The 25,770-nt window shown below is 45.7% G+C and overlaps 1 protein-coding gene across 5 annotated transcripts in view; it reads right to left on the bottom strand.

The window, feature by feature from the left end:
- The window catches only part of BMAL1 (basic helix-loop-helix ARNT like 1), a 503,136-nt gene that overhangs the window by 320,340 nt on the left and 157,026 nt on the right, over positions 1–25,770 (bottom strand). For all 5 annotated transcript variants that reach the window (XM_085648206.1, XM_085648207.1, XM_085648208.1 and 2 more), the window contains exons 3-4: positions 21,916–22,041; positions 6,781–6,928 (exon numbers count right to left, since the gene is read on the bottom strand). Coding sequence is in view for 2 of the 5 variants with exons in the window: in XM_085648204.1 (XP_085504330.1) it covers positions 6,781–6,920 (140 nt within the window). In the remaining 3 variants the exon portion in view is untranslated. The remainder of the gene's footprint in view (positions 1–6,780; positions 6,929–21,915; positions 22,042–25,770) is intronic.

Below are 25,770 nucleotides of genomic sequence, written 5' to 3'. Positions count from 1 at the left end.
ATTAAAATTACTTTATTAGTACTTTAACATCATTAAAAAAACCTAAGCTTGTCTGCTGATGCGGCTTGACCCTGCCGATGCATTTCCATGCTGGTGCATGCAACATGTCAAATTTTCACTATGTGCTTGCTATATAAAGTGAGCTCCACTCAGAGTCACTGCGTGTAAAATGTACTATGTGGTTTCCGGAAATGTTGACATGGATCCTGCCTTTGTCAGACTTATGTTGGACACCCCTGTCATAATAATTATGAATATGATGAAGACCCCCATGATGGAGAAGAAAAAGTTACTTACCTTCGGTAATGCCTTAGATTGTGGAGACTCTAGCCCAGATTCCTTACCTTAGAATTATCCCCAGGCATATGACTAGATTTGGAAATTTTATGTGAGAAGTGCTCCTGGTGGTGTTGTCTGCGCCGGATCTAATACATGTGGTGCCTATGCAGGTGCGACGAAGAACATGGACCGCAGAGGTGGAAAACTAGGAACCTAAAAGGTGAACAGCCTTGACCCTAGAAATCAGTTAGCAGGACGGTGAAAATCTGCGCCTAAATAGAGCCTCTACCAGATACGGCATTACCGAAAGTAAGTACCTTATTCATCTGATAGAGATTTCTAGACGCAGATTCCTTTCCTTAGAATAGATACACAAGCAATACCTTTCTGGAGGTGGGTCTGTAAACATGATTTAAACTAGAAAATTCTGCAGCACCGAATGAGCAAAGTCCACATCCTAACGGACCCAACTGTCCAGGCAGTAATGTTTGGTGAACATGCGCAGCGAGGTCCACATTGCTGCCTAGCAGATGTTCAGGACTGGAACTCCGCATGCTAACGCAGTGGTTGCATCCTTTGTTCTGGTAGAATGAGCACGCAAACCTTCTGAGGATCGCTTCATGACCAATGCGTAGCAGATTTTAATGCAGTGCCCAATCCATCAGGAGATTGTACGTTTTTGCATGGCCTTCTTTTTCTTGGCCCCGACATACCACATGAAGAGTTGATCATCTACCTGGAATGGTTCTGTTTGGTCAAGGTAAAACGACAATGCTCTTTTTAGGTCCAGCTGGTGGAGTCTGTCCTCTTCCTTAGAGGAATGAGGTGGCGTATAAAAGGTAGGCAAAGTGATGGACTGTCCTACGTCAAACTGGGTGACTATCTTAGGCAAAAAGGATGCTCGAGTCCGAAGGACCACTTTGTTGGGGAAGAAGGAGATATAGGGAGGCTAAGAGGAAAACGCCTAAAGTTCACGGACCCTCCAGGCACATGACATTGCCACCAGAAAGGCCGTCTTGATGGTGAGAAGCCTAAGAGGACAAGAAGGAAGCGGCTCAAAGGGAGTGCACATTAAGAAAGTAAGAACCAAGTTGAGGTCCCATTGAGACATAACAAAGGGAGCAAGGATAAACATGTTGTAGACCTTTAAGAAAACTATTTACAATAGAGGACTTGAAGAGAGAGGGCTGATCTGGCAGCCGCAGGAGGGTGGAAATAGAGATAAATAGCCCTTTAAGTTGCCCAACGCAGAGCCGTGCAAGGCTAGGGTAAGGATAAACAAAAGAAAAAGGGAAAGGGGGCAGATAAGGGCTCAATCTGTTTCTCACACCGTGCCACAAATTTATTCTAATAGCCGACGTATAGTGTTTTGGTGGAAGGATGCAGGGCTGCCAAGATAACATTGCAGACCTCACGCAGAAGGTCGAAAGCTGTCAACTGTCACGGATGTATGTCGTTACAACGCACACTTTTACAACGCATGCACTTACAACGCATTTTTTACAACGCAACATCCACTACAACGCATTCCATTACATAGCATGACACTACAACGCATGTTTAAAAACTACCTTTACAACGCATTCCATTACATCGCATACTACCTTTACAACGCATACCATTACAACGCATAGTATAGGGGTAAAAATTACTATTCTAACTCCAGGGGGTGCAACAGTAGGGTAAGTGTTGGATTGCGTTGTAATGGTATGAGTTGTAAAGGTAGTATGCGATGTAATGGAATGCGTTGTAAAGGTAGTTTTTAAACATGCGTTGTAGTGTCATGCTATGTAATGGAATGCGTTGTAGTGGATGTTGCGTTGTAAAAATTTTGTTGTAAGTGTAGTGCGTTGTAATAGTTTCGTTGTAAAGGTTGTTCACCAACTGTCACCGCTCAATCGCGCACACATAAAGGCGGAGCGTTGACAAGTTCGGGTAGAAAACTCTCCCCTGCTGTTGCAACAGAAGATCCTCCTGAAGGGGCAGCTTGATCCGAGGACCGATGGTTATACTCAACAGCTTGTGATACCAAACTCTAGGATCCCAGTCCAGCGCCACAAGGATGACTTGAGCTCCGTTATTCCTGATCTTCTGGAGGACTCTGGGCAGGGGTGGTATGGGCGGAAAGGCATACAGGTGGCCTGAGCTCTACTCCAGATGTCTCAGCAGTGGTAAACAGATCCAATCAAGAATCTCCCCACTGCAGAAATATACTGTGCACCACCTCCGGATTTAGATGGCATTCGTGATCTGCTAGGCATCTTCAGCAGAGTTTGTGGACCCGGGCGTACAAAGAGTCCACCAATGTTGGCCCACAGGGGATATGCTCTGGTGTTCCAGCCATATCCAGAGGCGCAGAGCCACTTGAAAAATGGTCCACAACGCCACCCCACCTTGTTTGTTGGCGGCGGGTTTGTCCATGAACACCTGCATTAGCTTTCCCTTGACAGAGGGCAGAAAGACTTTCATTGACAGCCGGATCGCTTGGAGCTCCAATAGGATGAAGTGGAGTCCGGATTCCACCGAAGACCAGAGGCTCTGATCTCCACCTCTCCCATGTGGCCGCCCCAAGCAAGGAGTGATGCATTCTGTCACTACTGCTACATCTGGTTGGAGAAGGAAGATGGGTCTTCTGCTGACCCAATCATGGTTGTTAGCTACCACGGCAGATATTTTGTAATGCCCTCTGAGATCTGGACCACATCATAAAGATTCCCCTGATGTTGTGTCCACTGGAACTTCCGATCGCACTGCAGAGCCAGCATTTGTCAATGGGCATGTGCAACAAGCAGGATGCTGGATGCCAGGAGGACCAGCAGCCTCGCAGTCAGTCTCACCAAAACCCAGGATAGAGGCTGAAACATCGGTATCATAGCCTGAATATCCTGGCCTTGCCAATTGGGATGATAAGCCCTACACTGCACTGTGTCCAGAACAGGTCTGATGAAAAGGAGCATCTGAGAAGGGTTCAGGTGTGACTTTGGCATGTTGATAGTGAACCTCATTGAGTGAAGGAGGTCGGCCGTAGTCTAAATGTGGGCGACGACTGCCTGAGACGAGCCTGCCTTCAACAGCCAGTCATCGAGATTGGCGAAGACTGGTATCCCTGATTTCTGCAGATGACCTGCAACCACTGCCATTACTTTAGTGAAAACCCAAGGGGTGCTGGTAAGGCCAAAGGGTAGCACGGCAAACTGAAAGTGCTCGCGGCCTACTGCGAACCACCGGTAACATCTGTGGACAAGCAGGACGGGTATGTGGAAATAAGCATCCTGAAAGTCCAATGATACCATCCAGTCTCCTGGGTCTAGGGCAGACGAGACTTGTGCGTGAGTGTACATTTTGAATTTCTCCTTTTTCAAAAAAGAATAAATTGAGAGGGTGCAAGTCTAGGATAGGACAAAGGCCTCCGTGCATCTTGGGCACAAATAATAGCGGGAATAGCAACCATGACCTACTTGTGATGCGGGCAACCCCTCTATGGCACCTTTGACCAAGTGAGCAGCTACTTTCTGGCGGAGCAAAGATAGATGGTCATCACTGAACCTGTTGTAAGTGGGTGGCATGGTAGGAGAGGTAGTCAATAAGGGGAGAAGCCCTTTCTGACAATCTGGAGAACCCAGCGGTCTGATGTTATTGACCTTCAGTGGTGCAGGTGATTGTGCATCCTGCCGGCCACTGGTTGCCCATGATGGTTGGAGGGCAAACTAAAGAGGCTTGCAGGCTTCATCTGCCAGAAGTGCATTGGGCCGAGCTCTGCCTGCCTGACCCACGGGATCAGTGGGTGCTGTGTCCTCGGCAATATAGGGTCTGAGAAGCTTGTGGGCCATGGTGGCTAGGCGGGTAGAGACGCAGCTGGAAGCTCCTTCCGTGGCTATGAAAGAAGCGAAAGGTGGACTGTGGTTGACGGGGGCCATGGAAAGGCCTAAGGACCTGGCCGTAGCTCTGCTGTTCTTGAAGCGCTCCAGCGCTGAGTCCACCTTCTCTCCGAAGAGAAGGGAGTGAGCAAAGGGCATGTCCATAAGCAAAGCCTGGACTTCCCCTGAAAAGCCAGTTGTCCTTAGCCCGGCGCTATGCCGTAAGGCCATGATGAAGAAACCACTCTGCCTAGCGAGTTGGTTGTGTCCATGTGTCTCTCCCATCAGCTGAAGCTTGAGAGAGTATGACCCGGGGCTCCACCTGGACCATAGACCGCACTTGCGCAACCGAATCCCAAAAGAAATTAGAGCAACGGCCCAAAAGGCAAGCAGTGTCCATAGACCACAATTCCAGTCAGGCAGAAGAAAACATTTTCTTCCAAAAGTATCCAGCCTTTTGGATTCCCTATCCCTATCTTAAAGGAGTGGGACAACTTTCACTGCGATGAAGATCAATGGCTCTGGGACCTTTTTCTTGACCGGGATCGAGACCACCACAGCGTCGCATGTTGAGCGGCAAGGAGCTTGAGGGATCACTCCCTCAAGGTTTGGGGGTGCATGGCACGACAACGAACACAGGTGTTGTGGTCGTGCTCAATGCACCAGAGACAGATGAGGTGTGGGTCCGTCACTGGCATTTGCCTAGGACATTTGCCTAGGACAGGCACTGGAGCGCTTAAACGCAGCCTTCTTCATGTGAATCCCTGCCACACCAGGAGACAAGTCTTGAAAAACTTTGACAAAAGTCGTAAAAATGGTCAGTCAAAAAGAGACTGGGGGTAGCTCTTTCCTGATCTGTGCTGACTAGAGCGGAAAGAAATGACAGATGCCAGTGCACTGGGGTGAGGCCTATATAGGCACCAGGCACATCACATGTCGTGCGGGCGACATCCACAATGCCACGTGGAGCCGAAGGAAGCTACCTACCAGCATACAGGGGCACTTCTCATAAAACATTTCCAGACCTAGTCTGACGCCTAGGGCTAATTCTAAGGTAAGGAATCTGAGGCTAGAAGTCTCTATCAGATATATACTTTTGTTTTTCGTGTTATTGGTTTTAGTCCAGTCAACTTTGAAACCTCACTCAAAGCCTGAATGTTTAATAGGCACAATACATTATCAAGCTTAGATAGGTCCACAGTCTCTACCTGTTAGGTATGCTAAGTGCATGTTTGGACCAGGGATAACAGCCTTTGAATTTCCACACTTAATTAAAAGGTTAGACTTGGTCCCAGTGTATACTATGTGAGGAACAGGATAGTCGGAGGGGGGTGGGGGAGGTTCTGTACTACAACCCCACTGTACTGTACTACAACCCCACTGAGCAACAATCACTGAGGTTTAACAAATTCCTCTTAAAGCTTTTGGGTGAAGTACAAGCCCAATCTAGAATGCAATCACTTGCAGTCGTCTTCTCAAATGCAAGTACATCTTATAGCTGTAACAGGGGCACAAAGTAACACGAGAGCGATAGCCACTTAATCAATAGGTTTAAATGTGTATATGAATTTAATTTAGTGCTATCTCAGCACAAAATAACTAATGGATTTATTGCAAAACGAGATGGATTTTATTAAATGCTATCTCCAGCATATCTCAGTTATTGAGACGTAATTACAGGAGCTTGTAGAAAAGGCTGCGTGTGAGGAAATAGTTACATTACAACACTGCCGTTGTACCATTTATTCCTTTGCAGAGAAAGGGCAGAAGCTACCTTGTCACAATGTACAATAGAAAACCTGGGGAGGGATATCCCATAGTGAGTCCTTTGAAACATCTTTGAGAAATGAAATACAGAGAGGCTGGTCAATCTCAAGGGACAATAGGACCGACTTTCTTTTTTTAGTACTTAATGAAAAGAACATGCCCTGGGTTGGTCTTGCTATTGTACGTGAATAAGGAGTTCTTACCAATACATGGTGTTGGGCTCTTCCAACTTGAGTCGGGCTAGTGGTATTTTGAAATAAAATACCCAGTTTAATTTCTTGCAGTATATTCCAGAGATTGAGTGGGGCAATCTGCAGAAGACTTAAACGAACACTCCAGGTTGTGAAAATAGGCCTTATCAGAGTCAACTTTAATTTTCCTTCTCTTCTCCTGTGTTCACTGCCAATGAGTGCTTGCTAATAGACAGTGCATAAAATAAAATGCACAAAAAATAAAAACACACATGTACCAATGAAGGTGATAGGAAAGGCAGCATAGTATTTTCATACTATCGCTGTAGTACATTATGCAGTGTTTATTTGGCACCTAAAAAAACACACTGTTTCTGGCACTTCGATGGGTTGGTGCAAGGTTATGACGTTCTTCCAACGGAAACAAGACAGACATCCCCACAAGTATATAATGCCCAAATATCACGTGCAAAATCAAGTCAGAAATTCATATATATGTGAAGAGGAAATATAACACTAGAGTTTTTCAGAAACCAGTCCCTGCTTGGTGGGCTGTACTGTTATTTTTATTAAGTACTAGAGACTACAATACAAAACATCAAACGAAGAAGTATTGACAGAATGCTAGAATGCTAATCTTACCAAGAGTTTAATATCCATTCAGCATGGCTGAAACCTGTACTTACTGGTAATCGGTTGAACTGTTCTTCCTTTTCCGACTGCAATCCATGCCCGTAGAACTAAGAGAGCTTGAAATAAGATCTGTGGGCCCAGGTGACATAAAATCACTGATGGTAGAAGAAATATCCATCCTTTGGTCAGCCATTGGATCATCTGCAATTTAAAAAAATTTAATTAGAAGAATCACTCACTCCAATATTTAATAACACATTGCATTTGTGTAAACCACATTAACACCGCTTGTTACTGGTTTGCCTCTGATTTTGCTCACCATATCTTGCTTTAGCTACAAAGCTCTGAAAGCGGAGGTGTATCAGATTCCCGTTATACAACACCAACAATTAGTGCGTCAAAAGACTGTTAGTAAATACATATATAAGATCTTATTTCAAGTAAACGTGTGTTGCATAACAGTAACCCAGTTTTCCAAGGCGAGCTGCCTGTTCCTGAATAGCACAATGTAATCGACTTATTAAAATCGTGTTTGACCTACAAGCAATACATTGAAACACAGAGAAAGCAAATGTGAGAAAATGAAAATAACACTGGATGTCTCATGTATCTAATACATTCTATCAATAGGCACGTCTCCCTTTAGTAGGCCACCATTAAAACCTGGTCTGTATAGTGTTTTGTCTGCATTCACAGTAAGCGAATCACACCAGATACAGCGCTGCGATTCTTTATTTGCCAAGTCCTTCACTATTACTGGTTTTTATACTCATATGGGAGCATGTCTTCATCCATGCTGTCTCTAAGGTGTCCTGCCCTGAAATGTCCATAGTTACTTTCCTTTCCTTCTTTCCCCATTCCAACACAGGAAGTGGTGTCCAGCTCGCGTCCCCATGGTCTTGGTGACCTCCCTACATGACAAAGCACCCATAAGAAAACATTCAGGTGCTGGAAATATGTTGACCTGTGAAATGAGCATGTAATCTGAACTAGTATCACAATGGGAACTACACAGTAAAAGGCCTCACCGAAATCGGTTACTGAAACAGAGAAATAATTGGGTAAAATGTACATCATTTGATGACGACCTAATCGCTCCTAATTAAATTCCTTGGGACTGACTAAAAAGAGAAAATAATCTTCTATGACTTGACTCTTACTTTTTCGTTCACAATTAGCTCGGAATTACTTCCACTGGTGGGAGGCCATGCAACCTCGATCGCAAAATGTACTGGCACTTTAAAATTGTAAGCATGGCCCCTGTACAGAAATCTTTGTCATGTATAAGCCCCACCCACTATCACTAAACTGCCACCCAGACCAATCCTTGTTTTATCCAGCACCACTGGTCTATAATTATGGATTGGATGGCTGGGTGGGCTTTGGAAAGGAGAGGCAGAATGGACTAAGTGAGCCCCCCCAATCTCCTTGAGGGTAATTTGGCTTGGAAAATGAACATACATTATAGCAGGCAATAGTACTACTAATGCCAAAGTAATTAGCGATATAAAAGAAGCATCCGTCTGGCAACTAGAACATCACACCCTTGTCGTATGGAGTCAGTCCAAGACGCAAATAGGTGGACCAAAATTCTGAAGGAACCTGTTCTCGCCATATAAAGCTTTGGAGCCTGGGAATCCCCTGGTTGAGCAGGGTCCCTTCACAAGAGGAGGTAAGAAAACTTAAAAATAGAATCTCCTGGATACAACGTATTAGTCTTTACAGAACAACCTAAAGCTCTCCAATACTTATAGCTAAACTCATTTCAAACAAAACGCTGTATTTCAGATAAAAGCATGAAGCTTAAAAAAAAGACTAAACTTGCAAAGGCCTTTTTAAGGTGACATTGAGGAGCAGAATCTCTAACGGAAGGATGTAAACGAAGCAACCTATCAATCATAACCTCATGTTTTCAAAGAGAAAACATCACATGGACTATTGATTATCAAGCAGAATTCCAGAAATCATGATGGATTAACAAAAGAAAAGTCATCATCTACAAATGTCTTTGAGCATGTAGATGTCTTTGAAATCCCAATGAACATGAGTTAGTAAAAGGTGTGATGGTCAGTACAGTTCTTTTTGACAATCTGGTATGTCAGATGAGCACATGCTAGCACTTGGGAACAAAGAACTCAAGTTCAGACATTGGAGAACGGGTGAAGAATTGGATCATCCTGCCCAATTAGGAGCACCAGAATCTGAGGAAATTACAGGAAACGGTTATACAATAGAAGAATAAAACACATATTGCGAGGGCCAAGAGTTCTTTGAGCAACATCTCACACTTGCTGGTGCTCAAAAACCTGGAGGGTCCGGCTAACAACAAGGGCGGGAACAAAGCCATAAATAATTTTGTTCAACCAGTTCGGGAGAAAATGATAATTTAGAGACTATTACCTTGCTTCCAGGCGAGACATATAGGGGCTTATTTCGATGTCCGCCATCCCCGAAACAGGACCGACCGACCGACCTCCGGTCGGCAGTCCCGACCACCTAATCACAATGAGACTGCACTACTCCCATTCCTCTATGAGAGCTTGTGTTACGGCCGTATTTCTGCCATAACACAACCTCCCACAGAGGAATGGGAGTTTATGTTCATCCCTGCACCACGTGGCAGTCACCTTAAGGTGCCTGACACAAGGTGCAGAGACCAACAAGGGGCACCTATGGCGCCCCCTCGGCCCCCAACCGGAGGTCGAAGGCCCCCCAAACACGCTTTCCATGTCGGAAAGGCCAGCATGGAAACCCTGCCGGAAACCGTGCATTATAAGCCGAGAAGGCGGAAACGCCTTCCATTTGGATTACTGGCCGGTCTCCGACTAGCAGACCGGCTCCTGGAGCCCGTCAGAAGCCAGTCGGAATGACTAGCCGGTTTCAATTCAGACTGGTGGTATTGTAATCAGCTGGTCGGAATTGAAACCGATGATCTTGGTCTTAAGGCCTCTGACCTTAGGTCGGAGGACTTACGACCGAGATCGTAATCGGGCCCATAATCGTGAGATTGAGAGCTTGGGTTCAAAATAAATCTGAGTGAAGAAATCACTGAACAGGAGGCTAAAAAGAAACACCTTTCAGACAATTCTGCTACAGAATACACCAACAAAGAGAGTATATTACTAGTTGACATACCCTTTTAGTATTAGATTCTATTCTTTGATTGTAATGAAGGGCCACATTGGTAATGTTAGATCATATTTATTAATTATAATAATGTTTAATTAATTTTTGTTTTAAGTTAGCATAACCAAGCCTCCAGGTGACATAACTGGGCGTCATCCTACCTGTACTGACATGCACATTTTTGCAACTACAAAAGAAATGCTGTTTCATTCTTCATGTTTAAAAGGCCTGCTTGAGGTCTTTTCCATTGACAGAAAATAGAAATAGGATCTATTTTGTGGTGTTGTGCTGAAGAGAAATGATTTCTTTCCTAGCTTTAGAGGAAGCTGTGATTAACTATAATCAAGGAAGTTTCCGGTTCCTGCTGATGACTGTGACGGGTCCATTGTATTGAATATGTGTAAAGATAGTGCATGTGCCATTCTCTTGTTGTTAGGTTAAGGGTTAGCATCAATTATGCATCCTGAAGGCATTTTCTAGCAGTTTTGCAGTTAAGGTATCATGTCTTTATGAAAATGTATGGGTTGTTATAGTTATTACCTCATTTCGCTCCATGTTACGAGTCTGCTTTTTACTGACTGAAAACCTATTTAAAAAAGTGCCATTTTTGGGAGGTTTGTTGGAGCTTTTTGCCTTTTCTCCGGGGGCAGAACTCATGTCGATCCTCTTGCTGATTTTCTACTTAGATATATTTTACAGATCTTTTCTTGCTTTCATACCTGGCAGTCCCCATGTAGGACTGTTATTTGAGTCTGTACTCAGAATATTTGTGATTTTATCTATTGATTTGTTTTGGTGATAGACCTTATGTTGAAATCTCTCGCTGATTACAAACTAACTGACTAAGTACCTTTCTGCTTTCTGTAATGATTATTTCTTTGATAAACCCTTATGGTTTTGATGTCGAGTAATTTCTTGCAAAGGTTTTCTTAATCAAACTTGGGTCCCTATCCTTTGGGACTCACTCAGCCCCGATCATGCGGATCATGCTTTTAAAATTAGTAGTGTAAAGTACCAACAGTAATAAATGATTAATTTCTAAATGCGCTTGGGGCACAGTGTAAATTTACAATACCAGTTGGCCGGGTAGACTCTGAAACGATCAACAGGATGTGTCGCCATGCTTGAGTGGAAATGGTGAATGATTTACTTTTAAGTGTTTATCCGGGGAGTAAGGGAAAGAGATGCTAGAAAAAATACTATAGATAGATATAAAAATCTTCACTTTTTTTTGTAGCACTGAGTGATGAGTGATCAAAAAAAAGAAAAAAGTGTACTCCCTGCAAAGATATAATGCCACTAGAAATGTACTTTCTGAAAGCTCTCAGAGTTATCTTCAGGTGAAATAGAAGGCTCTTTTTCCAGGCGCGGTCGGTTCTGGTAAGAGCGGTGAGGCGGGAAAGTCGACAGACAATGGAATGGGGAAAGTAGAATACATTTTGTTTTTAAAAACACTCACCTTGCGCCCACGTTGGCGATGCAGCGAGTGCAAGGTAAGTGGTTTTATTTATTTTTTAAATATTTTTTTTCCTATTCCGTCTGTTGACTCCCCACCCACCTCACCGCCCCCTGCACCCTCACCCCACTGGCTGCACCTACGTTAACCGGCTGCACCTGTCTTTTTCACTGGTGATGGTGGCCTCCAATAGTAAACCTCAAATACTGAATATGCTACCTCTTGATGGCACTGAAGCAGTAAATGGGGGGTTAATGCTCACTCCCAGCAAACGTCAGGTGCAAGGGTCAAGGTCTCTGGAGCTTGTTATGTCCCTGTAGCTCACACGGCGGCCAACCAACCAGACCGTGTAGTCAATCTGGGAATCCTGGATCTAGCAACAAGGCAGGGCTCAAGCAGCAGGGCAGTACCAGAGCTCGAAAAATCCACTCGTCCATTCGCTATGGCGAACCAGATTTTATCATGACGAGCTATTTTAGGGCCTACTTGGCCTTTCTGGAGAGCTGACAACAGGTGTTCTGCTTGCTCACAAAGTGAACGAGCAATAAAGATGCCTTTAAATCTTGTTATCTTGTCAAATTTTTACCGCTTTCAGAGACAGAGGTCAAAATGTCTTTCTACATTTACTTTTCTTTCTGTGACTGAAGTTAGAGGATTTTGTAAAGTGAATTGTGACAATCGCGTTGAGAGCAGTTAAAGAGTCAAGTATATTCCAGTTAGGTTCAGTAGATTATTTTAAAGTTACTAGACCTGCAGGTCTAGCAACATTTTTATGATTTTTCGAGCCGTGAGTACTCTGAGGGTACAAGGCAGGCTTCAAACAGCCAGGCAGTCCTCTGGTAATAGTAGGGCAGTCCTCTGAGGTACAGAGCAGGCCTCAAGCAACAGAGTAGTCCTCCGAAGTACAAGGCAGTCCTTCTGGAGGTCCTCCGTAGGTCCAGGAATGTACTGAAGAGTTGGTCTGAGGGTCCAATATTCAATTTTTGTACCTGCTGTCAGCCAGCCTTTGAATTGGGAGACATTTCTAGGCTATCCCCCATCTGGTTTTGAAAATGTCCTTCATTCCCCTGCACAGGCTCCAAGTGGTCTAGGGTGACAAAAGACTGGCATTAAGTTACTTTGTGAGCATGCTGGAGGCTTCCCTTTGAAATGTTAGTAGGGCAGGGAATAGCTCCGCCCCATCTATCCTGGCAGCTTGGCCCATCCTGCCAAAACTTAATGCCCCTTTGTTCCATCGTCTGGGAGGCATACACAAAGGCTAACTGCCAACTATACACAGCCATGTGTCCCAGGACACAGGCTGCAGGCACCAAATGGTTAGGGCAAGAAAATGCTACTTTTCAAAGTGCCATTTTCAGAATTGTGACTTATACTCTGACTTTACCATTAACAAGGGTTTTTAATTACAATACTATTGAGCCCAAATCTGGTATTTCTACCTGTGGCAAATACAAAGTTAACACTTATTAAATGTAATAAGGTAACACAATATTATACTATGGGAGAGGTAGGCCTCTTAGTGGTTAATATGGAATTTGCAGGTTTCTGCCAGGACATGTAAAACTTAAAAACACATGTAATACCTTTTAAATATAATGCACCCTGCCCTATGGGCTGTTTAGGGCCTACATTAGTGGTGACAAATGCAAAAACAACAATTGATGGACAGAATGCAGAACAATGTCATACATTCACCCCAGTACAGAGATCTGGGCCTAAATCCATCGTTTTTTTGCTCACCATGCCATTCCAGTTTGAACCCAGCCATATGCAAATCAGTCTTGACCCTGTGCCTCATGGGAACAGTCCAGCCCGAACTGCCAAGCCAGGTCCTCCCTGGACTGGAAACAAGCATCCTAGGACCGGTTTCGGGGTTTCACCCCTCTTCAGCCAGGATAGCTTGATTCCAGTGGCATGGAGAGCACGGGACTCACGTCTGAGCATACCCGTCCCACTCGGGGTGACAAATGCAAAAACAACAATTGATGGACAGAATGCAGAACAATGTCATACATTCACCCCAGTACAGAGATCTGGGCCTAAATCCATCGTTTTTTTGCTCACCATGCCATTCCAGTTTGAACCCAGCCATATGCAAATCAGTCTTGACCCTGTGCCTCATGGGAACAGTCCAGCCCGAACTGCCAAGCCAGGTCCTCCCTGGACTGGAAACAAGCATCCTAGGACCGGTTTCGGGGTTTCACCCCTCTTCAGCCAGGATAGCTTGATTCCAGTGGCATGGAGAGCACGGGACTCACGTCTGAGCATACCCGTCCCACTCGGGGTGACAAATGCAAAAACAACAATTGATGGACAGAATGCAGAACAATGTCATACATTCACCCCAGTACAGAGATCTGGGCCTAAATCCATCGTTTTTTTGCTCACCATGCCATTCCAGTTTGAACCCAGCCATATGCAAATCAGTCTTGACCCTGTGCCTCATGGGAACAGTCCAGCCCTAACTGCCAAGCCAGGTCCTCCCTGGACTGGAAACAAGCATCCTAGGACCGGTTTCGGGGTTTCACCCCTCTTCAGCCAGGATAGCTTGATTCCAGTGGCATGGAGAGCACGGGACTCACGTCTGAGCATACCCGTCCCATTCGGGGTGACAAATGCAAAAACACCAATTGATGGACAGAATGCAGAACAATGTCATACATTCACCCCAGTACAGAGATCTGGGCCTAAATCCATCGTTTTTTTGCTCACCATGCCATTCCAGTTTGAACCCAGCCATATGCAAATCAGTCTTGACCCTGTGCCTCATGGGAACAGTCCAGCCCGAACTGCCAAGCCAGGTCCTCCCTGGACTGGAAACAAGCATCCTAGGACCGGTTTCGGGGTTTCACCCCTCTTCAGCCAGGATAGCTTGATTCCAGTGGCATGGAGAGCACGGGACTCACGTCTGAGCATACCCGTCCACTCGGGGTGACAAATGCAAAAACAACAATTGATGGACAGAATGCAGAACAATGTCATACATTCACCCCAGTACAGAGATCTGGGCCTAAATCCATCGTTTTTTTGCTCACCATGCCATTCCAGTTTGAACCCAGCCATATGCAAATCAGTCTTGACCCTGTGCCTCATGGGAACAGTCCAGCCCGAACTGCCAAGCCAGGTCCTCCCTGGACTGGAAACAAGCATCCTAGGACCGGTTTCGGGGTTTCACCCCTCTTCAGCCAGGATAGCTTGATTCCAGTGGCATGGAGAGCACGGGACTCACGTCTGAGCATACCCGTCCCACTCGGGGTGACAAATGCAAAAACAACAATTGATGGACAGAATGCAGAACAATGTCATACATTCACCCCAGTACAGAGATCTGGGCCTAAATCCATCGTTTTTTTGCTCACCATGCCATTCCAGTTTGAACCCAGCCATATGCAAATCAGTCTTGACCCTGTGCCTCATGGGAACAGTCCAGCCCGAACTGCCAAGCCAGGTCCTCCCTGGACTGGAAACAAGCATCCTAGGACCGGTTTCGGGGTTTCACCCCTCTTCAGCCAGGATAGCTTGATTCCAGTGGCATGGAGAGCACGGGACTCACGTCTGAGCATACCCGTCCCACTCGGGGTGACAAATGCAAAAACAACAATTGATGGACAGAATGCAGAACAATATCATACATTCACCCCAGTACAGAGATCTGGGCCTAAATCCATCGTTTTTTTGCTCACCATGCCATTCCAGTTTGAACCCAGCCATATGCAAATCAGTCTTGACCCTGTGCCTCATGGGAACAGTCCAGCCCGAACTGCCAAGCCAGGTCCTCCCTGGACTGGAAACAAGCATCCTAGCCAGAAACCGGTCCTAGGATGCTTGATTCCGGTCCAGGGAAGACATGGCTTGGCAGTTAGGGCTGGACTGTTCCCATGAGGCACAGGGTCAAGACTGATTTGCATATGGCCATGTCTAAACTGGGGTGGTGTAGTGGGCAAAAGAACGATGGATTTAACCCAGATCTCTTGACTGGGGGAGAATGTATGCATTGTCAGCATTCCGTCCATCACTTGTTTGTTGTAACGCTTTTCGCCCTAAGTGGGATGGGTATTCCCAGACGTGGGACCCGTGCTCACTACGCCACTGGAGTCAAGCTATCCTGGCTGATGACGGCTGATAGCCAGAAACCGGTCCTAGGATGCTTGATTCCGGTCCAGGGAAGACATGGCTTGGCAGTTCGGGCTGGACTGTTCCCATGAGGCACAGGGTCAAGACTGATTTGCATATGGCCATGTCTAAACTGGGGTGGTGTAGTGGGCAAAAGAACGATGGATTTAACCCAGATCTCTTGACTGGGGGAGAATGTATGCATTGTCAGCATTCCGTCCATCACTTGTTTGTTGTAATACATTAGTGGTGGCTTATATGTTTCGAAAAGCGAGGTTGCGGCATGGTAAAAGGTTTATTTTGTTAGGTGGTCAAATTGGCAGTCTAAAACTGCATACAGGCTGCAATGGCAGGTCTGAAACATATTTTTAAAGGCGCTGGGTAGAGGTAGTACCATTTTACTAGGGACTTCTAAGTATCAATCAAAAAAACTTCTAAGTAAATTAAACATGCTGATCGAGTGTAAGCCAATTTACCCATGTTTAAAACAGAGAGCACAAGCACTTTTGCACAGGTTAGCAATAGTAAAGTGCATAGAGTCCGAGTGCCAACAAAAATGTGTGATTCAGAAAACCAGGAGTGGAGAAACCAATACATTTGGGGGTGACTCTGCAAAGAGGGCTAAGTCTAACAGGGTCCCTTTTAGAAGGAAAAGTTGACCATTCCACAGAACGGGGTAGTGTGAGGCAGTGCTTAATTTGTCAAAAAAACAAATAAGTGCCAGGGTCCTCATCAGAAGGCCACTGCAGTTTGCACCACGCATTGCCTCTGCCAGAGCTGTCAATGACAGCACCAATACACTACTAATCATCACACTCTTACATGTGTGACAATTCCAGGTCCCAAAGCTATAAAAACAGCTGTTGTCCTTATCTCTAAATTTGGCTGACAGTGCCACAATGTGGCAGACTGTCATAAGTGCCGGTGCTGACAATTAAGTGCCGGTGCCGAGCACCGGCAACCACTAGCTCAAATTAAGCACGGTGGAGGACAGTGAGGAATATGCTGTTAGATACAGTATTTACCAGAAAGTGTTACCGAAGGTATAAAACTTGTTCTTATGAAGGATACGCCTCACTGCAGATTACTTACTTTATGTATTGATACAAAAACAGTGCCTCCCAAACTGGTCTGTGGAAAGGCTCAGATCAAAAAGTCCTGCAGGACCGAGCCAGCAAAATGCTGATCCCAACAGACCTGACTGTAGAGGAAATAGTGCTTCATGAACATGTGCACTGATGCTCACATAGCAGCCTGACGGATATCCAGGACACGCACTCTACCTGCCAAAGCAGTGGCCACAGTCCTGGGTCTGTCTGGTGGAATGAGCCCTCAGACCTTTTGGAGTCTGCTTCTGACCCAATGCATTAGAGCTTACTAAAGAGGAGTATCAATCGCAATATGGTTTGCTTCTGCAATGCCCTTCCTTTTTTTGCTCCAGAGAACCCCACAAAGAGCTGATCGTCCACCCGATGGACTTTGGTACGATTTATGTAAAAGCTCAGTGCTTTTTACGGGTCTGAGTGGTGAAGCCTTGCGATCTCTTTCGAGGGATGAGGTGGAGCAAAGTTTGTCAGAAGAGTGATATCTTGTCTGACATGACAAGGCCATTACCACCTTTGCCATTAATGCAGCTCAAGTTCTTAAAATCAATTTGTTAGGAAAAGAAGGTGGTATAAGGCAGCTGGACAGAGATGGCCTGAAGCTCACTCACACGATATGCTCATGTTATTTTAAACAGAAAGACCATTTTCAAGGACAAAAGGCATAATACTAATGTGCATTTGTTCAAAAGGGGTACACATTAGGAAAGTGAGATTCAAATTTAAGTCCTAATGTGTTAGCACTTAGGGCTTTGGCGGAAACCTATATTGTAAACCTTTTAGAAATCTCACTACAATAGGAGTTTTGAGAAAGGATGGCTAGACTGGCAAATGTAAAAAGAAGGAAAGAACTAAAAAGGGACCTTTAACAGTGGCCACTGCAAGTCTTTACTGGGCCAAAGAAAACACAAACAAAACATCCAATAGTTTGGCTTGCGATGGATCTATTTGGCTGACGCTGCACCAAGCCAACCGCAGCGCTCAGCATGCACTAATTTTGTGGAAGGACACCTGGAGCCAAGATCACATCAGTGACTTCAGAAGGCAGATCTAAGGTGAGCAACTGTCGCTGCTAAATCAACACATAAGGAGGTGCATATAGCGCAGGCTCGAGTGCAATACCCTGCCCTGTTGCTGCAACAGAAGGTCCTCCAGAAGCAGCCTGATCGGAGGACAGATGCTCAAGCCCCTAAGTTCTGGGCACCAGAGTCTCTTTGCCAAATTCAGAGTCATTAATGTGACTTGGGCCTGGTCATTTCTGTTCTTCTTCAGAACTCAAGGCAGGAGAGGGAGTGGCAGGAAGGCAGGAAGAAATTCTGAGCTCCACTCTAGGCACAATGCATCTCCAAGAGAGAGCGTTCTTGGGAACTCAAAACAACCAAGTGTTGACACTCCACGTTCTTGACAGTAGTGAAGAGATCGAGCCAGAGTTCTCCGCATTGCTTGAAGATACCTTGTGCCAGCTCTGGATTCAGCTGTCATTTGTAATCTGCTATCGGAATTTGTCCTCCCTGATGGTCAACGATTCATGCAAGTGGTTCATGATCATGGAGATGCCCTGACAACCCAGTACCAGAGACTCAGAGCCTTCTGACAGGACTCAGGACCCAACCCTGGCCTGCTGTTACAGTACCACATGGCTGTGCTGCTGTTCGTGAGAACCTGCACCATCCTTTGATGGTTGGCAGAAAGGCCTTCAATACCAATTGAATTGCCGAATACTCCAACAAATTGATGTGGAGGCGGGTCACTGAGGGAGAACAGACACCTGGGATCTCTACTTCTCCCAGATTTTCTCCGCAACCCAGCAGTGAAACATACATCAATGCTGTAAATTCTGGGTCGGGTGAGGGGTATGCTCCTGGTCTGATTGCTGCTGAGAAGCCACCACTGCAGATCTTTTGTAGTCTCTTCTAAAACCAGGGTGGCATCAGACAGGTCACGCTGGTGCTCGGCCCACTGCGACTTCAAAATACACTGCAGTGCTTGCATGTGCCATCTGGCATAGTCGGAGAGCAGGATGCAGGAGGCCAGTAGGCGATGAAGCCTCAGAGCCAGCCTCATTGACAGTTAGTGCAGAGGCTGAAACATTAAAATTGCAGCCCAAATGTCCTGGACATAAAAGCACACTGTATCCAGGATAGCTGAGATAGAAGGAAGCATCCGAGAAGCAGTCAGGTGTTATTTTGGCAAGTTGATTGAGAAGCCCCAGCCATGTCAGGAGTTTCCGCTTCTTCTAGACTTTCAACAGCCAGTCATTGAGGTAGAAGAAAATTGGTACCACCAATCTCCAAAAATGGCCAGCGACCAACACAATCACTTTAACGAACACCCAAGGGGCAGTGGTGAGGCCGAAGGGAGCACAGCAAACTGAAAATGCTCTTGGCCCACCTTGATCTGTTTGCGGGCCTGCTGGAAGGGTATATGAAAATAGGTGTTCTGTAGTTCCAACACCACCTGGATCCTGGGCAGATAGAACTTCGGCCAGCATGAGCACTTTGATTTTCATTTTCACAGGAAGGCATTGAGAGGGAGAAGATCCAAAATAGGATGAAGGCCCCTGTCCTTCGACCAAAAGAAGGAGCAGGAATAACATCTAGTCCCCACTTCAGAGGCGATACCCACTCTATGGCTCCTTTGGTCAAAAGAGTCTGCACCTCCTGATGCAAAACGGAAAAATGGTCCTGCAAAAGTTGCTCTGATGCAGGTGGTTGGTGTGGCGGGTGGAAAAAGAGTGGCAGCCCTATTGGATTATTTGAATGATCCTATCAGATGTGATGATCTGCCACCCCTGAATTGGCATACACAGACTCCTACGGTGTGGTTGTGTGTCACTAAGAGTGCACTTACAAGGGTTGGAAGATGTTCCTGGAAGAGTACGGGACTGAGACGTATGCTGCCCTGGATAGCCCCATTGTTGTCTGTTGAGCCCATGGAACAGGCTATGAAAGGATGGGAGGCCTGATGTGCAGATAGAAGGGCCTGGTGCTGCTGGTATGCCAAGTCCCTGCCATAATCCTGAAAAGAGCAAAACTGTTATGGTGATAACCGCACTGGTGCCGACATGCCCAGGGAGCACTTCAAAGCACAGCTCTCTTTAGAAAGCTCCAGGGCAGAGGCCGCTTTTTTGCCAAATAGGCAGGATCCATCCAAAGACATGCCCATTAGGGAAGCCTTGACATCCTCGGAGAAACCTCTGGTCCTCATCCAAATGGGGTACAGAAGCAGAATGCTCATGCCAATAGCTTGCCCTAAGTAATCAGTTTTGTCTAGGCTTCATCATGTGACAAACTTAGTCACATCCTGAATGGTTTGGGCCAAAGAGTCCCATGAGTCTTCTGGCACTGCAGGTAAGATGTCACCAACCATGTTGCAGAGTGTATGAGTGTAGCATCCTACGAGGCAGCTGGAATGGACCGACCTCAAGGTGAGGCTGGCCAACATTCTGCTGCCAAATGTTTTCATATATGTGTACTCTGTCTGGAGAAGTAGTCGGAAAGGCGTTAGTGTTCACTCTGCTTGCACCGCCATACTCTCAGGAGCTGAATGTAAAATGTAGTAATTACTTAGGTTCCAAGTGATTGCTGGTTAAGTTATTTATTGGTTACATGGAAGAGGAGCCAGTCTGAATGCAGCCAGCTCCAACAGCCTCTCAAACAGAATAATCATCTTAACATTCCACAGTAACTAAGCATGACATAGGCTTCTTAAAGAGAACACGACATACAAAGTAACACTGAATAATAATAATGCAACCTAACCTAAACACTCTTAGTTACTACACAGAGTTTTAAAAAAATCATGATCGCCTTGAGCTGGCATACGGTGACATGCGACTTGGCTATTGACCAGATGGCCACAACATAGTTGTGACCAAGGCCCAAGGGCGTATAATGGCGGGCCTCACTGAAACACAGAAGAGGTTTGGTTAGTGCCTGACCAGGCTGAAGGACCTCAGTGAAGACATTATTTTTTACCTCCTTAGTGGGGAGGTGGGGTGAGGGGGTCAAGAAGCTGTCCTAATGACTGTGGCAAATGATGTACTCTCATCAGTCACTGGTTCAAGAAGGGAAACCAACCCAGTATTGGGTGCGGTATACAACACACTGGCATCTTGCAGGTTCAAATACCATTTTTTCTCATCATAGGGTGGGGCAAACTCTTCCCCATCACTCCCAATATAGTCTCCATATGGCTGACTGTAGTTGGCATCCAAGCCAGACAGATGTTTGTCTGTGTGCGACGTTATTGTGTGAGTCAGAGGGGTTGAGTTTCGGCGGCTCTGTCACATCAGGATCAGGGCACAGTCTCGACTGAGCTCTAGATGAATTCGGATCTGAGCTGGACACCCCAATAGGTTGTAGATCCTCCTAAGGCACTGGTGGTGTTGATGTCTAAGCAACTAGCTCAGATTTTGGCACTTGAACCAAAGTTGACACCGATGCAGGTGCAGAACAGGAAACAAGTTTAAAAGGCACATACAGCACCAAGAATTCTCAACTTTGACGGGGAGCGGGACCTGTGTGGAGTCTTGCAGTATTTTGCAACATAGTGAATTGCTTCACTTCCTCATATAGCTTTCTGATTCACCTAGGTACAGTTGCCATAGGCCTTGGGGTCGTATACCGAACCCAAACACCAGTGGCACACCTCCTGAGGATTGGTCACAGACATCTGTTTGCAACAGTCCCCACAAAACGTAAATACTGTTGTTGTAGGAGGTGGCATGTTCTCTGGAACACAAGAAGAATTTTGAGAAAAAACCTCTTCAAACTATGCAGTAATCTAGATCTGCAGGCACAAAAAGAAAGGAAATAACGTCAGAATAAACCTCCAATACTGAGGAAGAAGAAAACAACCCATATCCCTGCTACCTAAGTGCCACTGACTAAAGCTGGCATTCAGTAGTGTACATAGAAGAGGCAATCTTTTTCTTAGCCAACTAAACAATACAAGCATCAGGGGATGGGTGGAAAAATAAAAACAAAAACTGGAGTCAGACATCTGATGACATAGGTAACAGAAGTCCTATGAACAAACAAAAAACACTGTGCCTAATCTAATAATTTTTAAATTGACAGCATGGCTTGAAAAAGCCTTATTCAATTCAGCTTGTGGTGCAGGTAAAAACCAAACCAATGTGAATGAGGGGGGAGCATGACCATAACCAGATTGTGTGAAATATGTTAAGGTTATTGAAAAATTAAGCAATTTAATCTTATCTATTTATACTCTGCGGCACACTGCATCACCCAGTGATAAAACTCCACAAAATAAATTGTTAAGACTACAACTTTACTTTGTATTTGAACTGTAAGGACAACTTAATAATAAATGCATTTGAAAAATAGACATGAATAATAATTTTTTTTAAAAATAAGAGTTCTTACCGGAGAACTTGGCGCCTGAACACCTAGAATCACCAGTTTGGTAGGATAGTCTGCAGATGAGGCAGAGGCAACTAGTCACCTTAAAATGTGATTCATTCCAGACGGCTTCACCACACTTCTAAAGGCCTAGAGAACAAACAACAAATCAAATACATGCGTTTGCAGGGACTCACCCAACCTTTAATCACTACTTTTGTTCATGTGTCAATGTGCAGTATTTACTTATGAATTTTCAAACTCGCCGTTGAAGGTTTCTCGATAGAGAAAATATTCTCTTCTCCACAACATCTGAGATAAACCTTTGGAGGAATTAGCATTTATCAGAATATATATATATATATATATATATATATATATATATATTTAGCTAGAACCAGAATTACCCCATACGTGTCCTGATAACCCCTCTTCATATAATGATGGCTGAAAGACCACATGGATCTTCGATTGCCTCTCTTCCACCAAGTGCCTGGGACTCTCAGGATATCAAAGAAAATTCTTAGGAGTGGGAAGGAGAAGATGCACTCGTTGGAGCACCAGAAATACAGTGATTGATACTTTAACCCCTTCAGTGCCACGCCCTTTCCCCCTCCTGTGCCGGGCGTTGCACTAGTGGGTGGGGTTCATGACGAGATAGTCTCGTCATGGGCATAGCGCAACCGTGCTCCATGACGAGACTACCTCGTCATGGGCACTGAAGAGGTTAAAAGGGCATCAAGGAACATAGGTCTGCATTTAATGTGCTACTGCATGGAAACACAGTGTAAGCTCATTAAAGCCAGACAAATATAAGAAATGACAAACAAACAGAACTGAAAATAAAGGCAGAAGGCAAGGGAACCTTCGTTCTAGTTCTTAGCTTATTTATATGTCCATGGACTATAATAACCAGGGGCATAGCTTTGACAGTCAGATTGGGGGTGTGCGAACTTTATATTTTCCAACAATCATGCTGGCATGTAATGTTAAAATCCATTATACAACAATCAGAGTACATGAGAGGGGCTAAAGGGGCAATGGAAAGGAAAACAAATGCAGATTGGTATGGGAAGTAAGTGAGAGAAAAAATAATATTTTGTAGAATAAACCACATTTTTGAAGACATTCAAAACAGAGGGGGAAAGAGTATGAGAAGCACCTGCACCCAACTATTTACCAGAAAAAAACATTTATTAGGGGGGTGTAAGACCCCAAACACCCCGCCTGAAGCTACGCCCCTGTATAGCACAAGTTTCCTTGCCACCTGGCCTTCGATTCACTTAGAAAGAAAACTAGGACTGCAAATGGGACAAAGGAGCCTTCATTATAGTTCGCCTTTCATATTAGCATCACTGATAAAAAGTCGCTGGAGGGAGTGGCAGGTGGGAAAAAGGAGGCGTGATGGACAGGGGAAGGGGGGGGAGTGGGATGTAGGAAGGAGTTGCTAGAGGAATAAACAGTGACACACAGGGAAAACAAAGAGCCACATGAAGGGAAAAGGAGTAACTACATATTGGAAAAAAGATGTAGGAGCGGGAGAACAGAACAAGAGGGAGGCGCGGGGGTGGCGAGTGTTACATCCTATACTTCCTAGTCCTGGCTGCTCAGCTTGTATGAGTATGATGTCATGGAATGTTGGGAGTGTGTGCATGTTTTGAAGAATGAGCAGTTAGATTGAATGGGGCTGAGCAGCAGGATGCTGCTCCCAGTGGGGCACCCTGTACCATCTTACTTGAACAATAAATCTACTTAACTACATCTCTGGTACCTGGTCTACTTATCACGACAGTGCTTTCTTCAGTTACAAAAGCGAGTGACAGGGAAATAAGGGAGGGAGGTTCAGGTGGGACGAATGAGAAGCAACACACAGGTTAAGAGGGAATTCACCCAAGGAATGAAGAGCAATGAACAAGTAACTTACGGTAATACATTATCAGGTAGAGACATAGTCTAGCTGCAGAGTCCTAAACTCTGAATCCTCCCCAGGCGCCAGACTGTATCCGGAACTTTTTTTAGCAGTGACTCCGCACGCAGGCGGGGTGGCATCGTACCACTCTGCGCTGACGTCGACTTTGGATTTGATGTCAGTGGAGTTATAAGACCCCTCTGGCGCGCATGACATCAGTTTCTTCTGTGAAATCTCCCGCACCACAACGCGGAGCCTCTATAGAAAACAGCTGTGGAAACGGTGTACCAAAAAATGTCTTTCTCTGCTCCAAATGGTGACTGAGGCTAGTGCAGCTTATGCAGAGGTTGTGAAGAGAGCTGCTGGTATCTTGCAATTACAACTGCCTTCCGTAACTTTGTCATCCGATCCTTTAGTGGATCTGCTTCATCAGGGTGCGACAAGTATTGAACCCTTACTGCCCTATAGAGGGTCTGTTTGATATTTTACTTGGAATGTGGATGAGACCAGTGACCGGGGTTACTGTTGATGATACCATTTCCCATCCCCATTGCCTTGCTCAGGTTACCCTGTCTGTCTTCCGCGACACCCTATCACTAAGGGGCTCATGGTGCAAGCTGCTACGGCTTCACCAGATCCAGATGTTGCTCCCTTGCTTCCACCGGGTGGAAAATCCAGGTGGTTGGATTTGTGTGGCCAAAATGTATTTTCTTTAGCTAGTTCGGCCTTGAGGTTGTTAAACACGTCCTGTGTCTTGGGCAGAGTGAACTTCTTACTCTTTATGGGACTCTGTTGCCCATCCGCTTCCTTACCTTCCTGAAGGGGTCAGGACTAAACTCTTTCAGTTTGTGCAAGATGGCAGTGACATGGCGAAGTTTACCATTAAGTCTGCTATGGGCACCACCGATTCTATTGGTGGGGCCATGGCTAGGTCTTTGCTCTTTGCAGACACACTTGGTTGTGGGAGCCAGAAACAGAGGATGGTTGCAGACTACTGTCCTCATCCAATGCAGCCTAAGGAACCTCTATTGGAGGCGAACAGGATCAACCAAGCAGTCAACGTCCCCGGCATCACCAACTCCTGAATAACCTTGCAACACTGAGGATACAGCAACAGAGACATCACCGACTCCGGACTGCAAAGTAGAAGATGCGGGAACCGCAGTATCTAAGAGCGGCGTCTCCGGCGCCAACCGATATCAGGGCGGCGGCGTATCTACTCCAACTTCTACAACTTTGTTCAAAGAAGCTGGTGTGACAGCTGGAAGCCGCACCGTGCTGTGCAGCGACGCCGTGACGGCTTCAGAAACAGAGTCGGGGATCTCAACTGGCACAGATGGCGAACCCACCAGCATGGGCCCAGTCAGAGTACCCTCTACCTCCTTGGGGCCCAAAAGAGCTCCATGGAAAGGCATGGACCCAAAAATAGCATGTAGAGCATGGTAGTATGCCTGCATCTGGGCCATAGTAGCCCGCCTCCAGAATAAGAAGGGAGGCGCGGAGTCAACCCTTGTGCAACAAACTCCGCTAAGGAATGGGAGGAAGCAGCTGAGATTACGTTGCGAAGCGGTGAGGCTGAAGGCTGCCGCGACTTTGATCTCTTACGATAGGATTTTCATGACATAGGAACGACTCCTTGACCAGCCCCGGGCAGGAACCTCAGAGAAGCAAGGAGACTGAAGTCCTTGGGCTCAGAAGAGCAGGAGAATCGTGCCATCAGAAGCATCATCCTCCTCTCTCGCAAGGCTTTTGTCTTCAGTCGCTTACAGGCGTCGCACTCCTCAGAGTTGTGGTGCTCCCCCAGGCACCACATGTAGATGTAATGGGGGGTCTATAGCCGACATCTGTTGAGCACAGGACTCGCATGTTTTAAAGCCTGAAGACATAAGCACACTGTTCCCTGATGCAAAAAGGGCATCAATGTAGGCCCAAAAACAGCCTAATGAACAGCTATTCCGGGTCCGCATTGC

Source organism: Triturus cristatus, chromosome 3_2, assembly GCF_964204655.1.
Source record: "Triturus cristatus chromosome 3_2, aTriCri1.1, whole genome shotgun sequence".
NCBI lineage: Eukaryota > Metazoa > Chordata > Amphibia > Caudata > Salamandridae > Triturus > Triturus cristatus.
This window is presented reverse-complemented; position numbering and strand designations above follow the sequence as displayed.